This window comes from Megalops cyprinoides, chromosome 19 (genome assembly GCF_013368585.1).
Source record: "Megalops cyprinoides isolate fMegCyp1 chromosome 19, fMegCyp1.pri, whole genome shotgun sequence".
NCBI classification, from domain to species: domain Eukaryota; kingdom Metazoa; phylum Chordata; class Actinopteri; order Elopiformes; family Megalopidae; genus Megalops; species Megalops cyprinoides.
Genome location: NC_050601.1, coordinates 25,862,582 through 25,869,086, shown reverse-complemented (window position 1 = coordinate 25,869,086; position 6,505 = coordinate 25,862,582). Strand labels below are relative to the sequence as shown.

The following is a 6,505-nucleotide window of genomic DNA, read 5'->3' as shown; positions in this document are numbered from 1 at the left end:
ACTAATAAAATGATACTGAAAACTTCGATCTGTCAAAGAGCTGAGAGAAATTTAAAGCGTGCAAAAATAACAGGTTGAATGGAATAACTTTGATTAGAAGAAACAAACTGAAGCAAAGCCTAAGAGACTATAGATCAGTATAAACCTTTACTCTTCTCTTAGTTATTAAAGTCATCATACGAAAATGTTCAAATGATACAAAGGTGATGCAACCACATTTAACACAGTTAAATAAAAAGACAATCGGCGGCTCGGGACTGACCCTCATTTAAACCGACACTTTTATTTAAATCAACACAATTTGTAAACTCTTACAATTAGAACATTCAAACAATCAATACCCAGTTCAGGACGCTGAACAGATAAATGTAAGTACATCCTCCCTGTGCGGAGCGTTCTATTCAAGTCGCCGCGGGTAGTCCGATCGGTCAGCACGCTGGCGTCACGCACCTTCACGCTCCAGCGGGAATGACGTCCCACAGCGTCCAATGACTTACGCTTTGACAGCGAACGTTGCACGGGTTTTGCAGAAGGGTACAACGGTCAATAAAAACTCCCTAGACCCCCTTATAGAGTAGCGGGGGGCCATTAAGCGTTGCATTACCTTCTCTGGGGCAAAGTATTTTCTGATCTGCAGTCCTGTTGAAGGAGGAATAAAACAGAAGGGACTGGAGAAGGTGTTAAATTCCCCCAGCTGTATGGCACTGTTTCAGGGGAAGTTCAGTCCCAACTGCGATTTGATTATTACCCAATCCACAGCTAGGTGTTGTGAAGGTCACCCTTCCCTGTTCATGAAATGTCTTGGAAGAGGGTGATCAGAGGTTGGAAAAAGGTTAACAAGTCTTGTAACGACAACATTTCTCCTGCATGAAAGACCCTTGTTCACTTCAAGGCATGAATCAGGTTGCAGATATTCCATAGACAAATACAAAAATGTTTTTTGGTTGCAGATAACAGTATAAATAAGAAATGTTTATTATCATAAATACTTGTTCATGCATGACCCACAGATAAGGGAGCAGTGAAATGCTGTGATGTTCCAGCAGCAGGCAGTAGGCCTACTTTCAGACTGACCATCCCTGATGTTTAATGCCTGCTAGTCAAGGACCATAAAGCTTCCAGTGACCCTAATGCAGTAGTCTGACTCCCCCTTAATACGGACACATCAGGCAGTATTTACAGAACCATAAGTGGAATTCGTAAGGGGGAAAAAAAACCTCAATAGGTAACTTTTTAAAAAGTCTATTTACTGTTGCTCTATATCCGCTCAGAGACATATATTGCAGCTTTGCAGCCAGCCTGGATCACAGTCTTCATCAGCCAGTAGCCAGGTAACTAAAACAAAGAGAAGGACAGCTCAGACTAGATGACAGGACAGAGGTTTGGAGCAGGAGCTCCAGAGCAGTATGTCAGGTCCCAGGCTGCCGTTTGTTTCTAAGCAAAGCCAAGCCAGAATGTCAGGCAGCTTCAAGCAGCTACTTACATTCATTCATCTTCATTCATTTTCTACTTACAGCACAGCACTTCCAGCTACTACCAATTCCAGCACTTCCAGGTACTACCAATTCCAGCACTTCCAGCAACTACCAATTCCAGCACTTCCAGGTACTACCAATTCCAGCACTTCCAGCAACTACCAATTCCAGCACTTCCAGGTACTACCAATTCCAGCACTTCCAGCACAAGGGCTTTATTAAGCTGTTCCTGCCACACTGAGCTGGTGTTGTGCCAATTCACAGATGAGTAAAATACTTGATGGGCTTGTCTCCTGCTAGGTATGTGCTCCCAGCCCATCCAGTTAAAATGAATATCACTGGATCTGCACAGATATTGACAGACCCTTTTAAGAGTGTGCCAATTTTTTTGCAATACGGGGTTCAATTCACCTTATATCAGAAGGTATGAATTAGGATAGTGTTTTGGGGGAGAGGTACAACATTTAAAACTGTATTTCTTGCACCCCATTTAAGACCACCAAGAACATTTACTCTATTGGGGTTCAGCTCAGCAAACCAGACACACAGTGATGAGGCAACAACATACTGCAGACACACAACCTGCGATAGTGCAAAGCAGCACTACCAAAGCCGCATGCGTGCAGGAATTAAACTGCATACATGAACATGGCGTTCGGGAGTCAGACTCACTTTTTCAGCATCATGCTCGAGCCCGGTATCGTGGTGCTCCATCTCGTCATCACGGAACTCCTTAATCATCTTTACAAAATCAAAACAAAGGACCACACAGCTTTAACCACGCACAGCACGCACAGCATCAGCAGCTCAGTGGTTGAGGTGTTTACAAGCTGAGCTCTACAGACTGGGTTCAACCCCAACCGTGTCATCAGCTAATGATGACCAGGATCCCATGACCCAATGGGCAAACAAACGGGTGGATGGGGGTGAGTATATTGGCCATAGTCACCCTGTCTTGCCATTGTCAGGCACCCTGTGATTTATCAGGTGCCTGCAAGTTGCTGAGATGGTATCAGTGGGTTAGCGCCTATCGTCCAAAGCCCATTCTGATGTGGTGTGCTGTGTGATTTGCTGTGTGACTGTGTACAAGTGTATTGCAGGCTTGCTTTTTTCTTGCCTCATCCCTCCTGTGCAAGTGCAGTGGCTGTCATACAATTGGCGATTCCAAAACAGGGTTGCACAGAGTGTCTATTGGCACTGTGAGCCCACCACTGAACGTAGACCACAGAAATGAGATAAGTGTTTCCCTGCACAGCAGCGTCCCAGGACTCAAACCCGCAACCTTCTGACAATAAGCCCCCATTGCCTAAACCCCTCCGGCATCTCTGGTGCTCTCACCTGCAGCAGCTCCTTGTAGCGGTCTGGGTTGGCCTCCATCAGGGCCCGGATCTGGCTGTTGTAGTGCTCGGAGATGCTCTCCTCCACGGCCACAGTGCAGGCCATGGCACCCTCCTTCCCCAGCAGGGCGGAGGACGCCCCTGTCCACATACCATGGGTTGGGAGGGGTGGGTTGGGGAGACATGGGATGACACAGGGTAGACCCTCAGTTTACCAGCTCAGTCACTCACAGCCCAATCCCTAAATCACACAAAGCTCTCAGGAGTATGCAGGTGCCTTTAGGTTGACTGAAGGACACCTAAATCCCTCCCTTGCACAGCTTATTCTTTATAAGTGCAAGTGATACACATCCTTCCACAAACATCATGACGGAGTACACAGAATAGCATGCAACAATTATGGGCTTTTTTCCATAAATGGTTTGTCGTACGGGTTTAGTCTTAAAATACGACTACCTGCATGATCGCTTGATGTGCTACAGCTACACAGATTCAACAAACTGTATATTACACGGATGCACCTAATCGCCAGTCTCCACCGTCGGCACCACATACAAATCAGTGGATCTTCGCAGCGCCTGCTCTGAGCCAATAAGTACGCGCAAGCAGCTCGATAGGAATCGGTACCAAACAACACGGCAGCACGGGCGCATGAAACATGAGAAACGAACATTGATCTTGCTCACCAAGTACAAAGCCTGCGACGTTCCACAATGGTAGCAACAGCGTAGGACGCACTCTGTTCTCGGCCAGGATCTCATTGAACTTCTGCAGGTGGTACTTCTCTTGGTCCCACATGCTCTACGATTGCAGGGATTGCTTGTAAGGGATTGTCTTTTCTTCACTTTAAAGTCAACTCTACGGAACCTACAGCTGATACCCATAGTATTATGGACATATCCATGCATTACAGTACACCTGTAAACCGAGTGCACTTAAAACATGTTTTAAGATCTGTTTTCCATGCAGGTTGTTGTTCGTCGGCATCGTTTTTCAAGCAGGCGCTGCGTGGATAAGCTGTTTTACATATCGTCAGGATGGACTTATGGTAGATGCAGATGATATTAGCGCATCCTGATGTACAGATAAGCACAGATGCACAGAAGCACAGAACACGCTGAAAGTATCAATACCTGGATGAGAGGTGCGGACTGACTCCTTCCCAGAACCGCCATCTGGCCAGCATAAATGCGGTTAGCTCCGTACTCGCCGGCATGGTCTACCCGGAGCATGCGATCCAGCATGGCTTTCTCTTCGCTGCTCGTGGATGGAGGTATCACGCTGTATTGCCGGGCACCGTAAGGCACTGCTGCCGGCACACGAAAGTTTATTATGGAGAACATTAGCAAGTGATGTGACATGCACACATTATAACTCCATCACACACATTTTAACGGAGAAATCACATCGTGGACAAGGACCGTTACAGGTATTTAAAACCTTATCGCTGCCTAACAGAAGTGCGCAAAATAATTAAAACTGTACAAAAGTGACCTCTATGGTCCTAATACAGAGTCAATGTGGGTTTAAAGATATCGTTATCTTGTTTGATATTGATCCTAGGTGGTGAGACATGGCAAGATAAGTTTCAGTTGCATTAATGAACGGACTTGCTAAAATGATCCATTCCAACAGTTTTCAATATTGAAAAGTTTCATAATGTTCAACAATTGATTGCACGAGCTGCTAACTACCAACTATATATCATTCTAAATGGTATTTCTTCATGCTTCAAGTCTTAATCGTATTGATGCTACCTAGTCCTAGCTGATGTCAAGCAATTTATGATGTATCTACAATTTATGTCAATTGTCTACTGAACTTAGCGAGCTACATTAAGGTCTATAGCTACCTGCAGAAATTCGTGTAAGACTGAACGGAAAGTTGAAATCGAACCTGGGCGTCAACGCGAAATTCAGTGGGCAATCGTGTTCGAAGAAGTACATATAATGAAAGCAGCCATCGTTAATTAGCTTTCATAACGTGGCAACAGGACAGCAGTGTATTTAGCATTGTACTACCTAGCAAGGTAGCCATCAAACTCTTGCCCACCTCTGCAATTCGAACACGTCCGTGCAGCCAGCGAACTGAAAACTGGCGTCCAGACAGTCAGTAAAGTACGGGAAATAACAGCCGTTTGCATCATTAATGTCGCTGAAGTCACTTGAAGCCACTCGCTATAAATTGTAATAGCAAACACGATGGCTGAAAGTCATTGAAAAATGCACTCGCTCGTCCTCCCCGAATTGCTGGCGCTTTAATATGACGTCTACTTCGCCTCTCTCAGCCATTGAGCGGTGTGTAAGTGGGAAGGCGAGGTTCTCTTTTCCTTGCTGGCCGGAGCTGGGCTATCTGGTCAGGAATCTGTCAAACCAACAAGATTTACATTTTAACACTCGCATGACGATCATGTGATTATATTGAAGAATGTGGTCAACATGTTACCATGTTAACAAGAACTGCATCGATTTTTTTTTCTTAAAATACAACGAATCTTTTGCAGGTAGTGCTGGGGCAGGAGGCTTTACGCGACTCAGACGACATGTAAACCATCTGTGATTAGCGGCAGGATTGAAAGAGTGAAGGATAAAATACGTTTAAGCAGCCTCTGTGTGTGCAGGGAGAGCGTGTTAGCTAATTGGAAAGAATATAAATGTTACCTTATGTAGTTACATGTTTTTATTAAAAATAATCCTGACGATCTACCTTGTTGCTTTATTTTATCTTTTGTTATGGAATGAAGTACAAGACAGACTCTGTATTGTCGAGATATGGCATGAAATAATTTATAGCAATAATTCTGTCAGACAAGTCGGGCACCCACTCCGCACCACAGCAGTAATCTGTAACCACGTGGTTAAAACACCTGGGCCCTCATTTATCAACAGTGCGTAGAAAGGATTCTAAATTCTATCGTAGGAGTCAAATTTAGAATGTGCGTAAGTACAAAAAATCGGTATTTATCAAACGTGCGCAGGCTGGTCGTACGCACACCACTAAGTAACCAGCATTGATAAATCCCCCACCTTTTAAATCACCATGCTCGTGCACGATCAGGTTAATTTGCATTATGAAACGCCCCAATTAACCATATATGGTATGAACAATCTCTTTAAAACAAGTGGGTTTTGTTTATTCCCTCACCGGAATAATGGAAAAGCGAACCAAAAAGAGAAACTTTTCAGAAACAGAAACTGAAGTACTCGTCGGAGAAGTGGAAGCCAACCAAAAGGTGTTGTTTAGTTCACTGAGCGCAGGTATAACTAACAAGAAAAAAATGCAGCATGGGAGAGGGTCACAGATGCAGTTAATAGTGTCGGGTCTGAGAGGAGGACACCTTCAGAAGTAAAGAAGAAATAGTCTGACCTCAAAATAATTGGCAAAAAACGCGTGGAAAAGGCACGGCGGAGCTTTCGGCTTTGGACACGAGGATTGCCAGTATCATTGGCAAAGCAGCCCTTTCTGGCATCATAGAACACGGAGATAGTGACACCGTGGTGCCCACAGAGCAAGCTGGATCATTGAACATCCAAAGTGATGGTAAAAAAAACAAAGCCACTGTAGCCACATTTATTTCGACATGTATCTCAACTTGAAATGATAAACCATGAAGTAGAAGTTTACATTTTAAAAAATTACAATGTTACAAACAATATTACCGACAAATGTTTTCCATATTATTCAGAAAGTTTT

At 44.3% G+C, this 6,505-nt stretch overlaps 1 protein-coding gene across 2 annotated transcripts; it reads right to left on the bottom strand.

The window, feature by feature from the left end:
- Positions 1-269: 269 nt before the first annotated feature.
- coq7 (coenzyme Q7 homolog, ubiquinone (yeast)) lies at positions 270-5,050 on the bottom strand. 2 transcript variants are annotated; one of them, XM_036553208.1, is made up of 6 exons: positions 4,865-5,050; positions 3,946-4,121; positions 3,499-3,613; positions 2,814-2,953; positions 2,148-2,216; positions 270-1,335 (listed from the first exon to the last, which is right to left on the bottom strand). In XM_036553208.1, exons 1-6 carry the CDS (start codon positions 4,956-4,958, stop codon positions 1,258-1,260), a joined length of 672 nt encoding a protein of 223 aa, XP_036409101.1. In that variant the 5' UTR covers positions 4,959-5,050; the 3' UTR covers positions 270-1,257. The 2 variants fall into 2 exon arrangements, with proteins under 2 accessions (XP_036409101.1, XP_036409102.1); XM_036553209.1 differs by having other exon boundaries at positions 3,946-4,118.
- Positions 5,051-6,505: the final 1,455 nt, after the last annotated feature.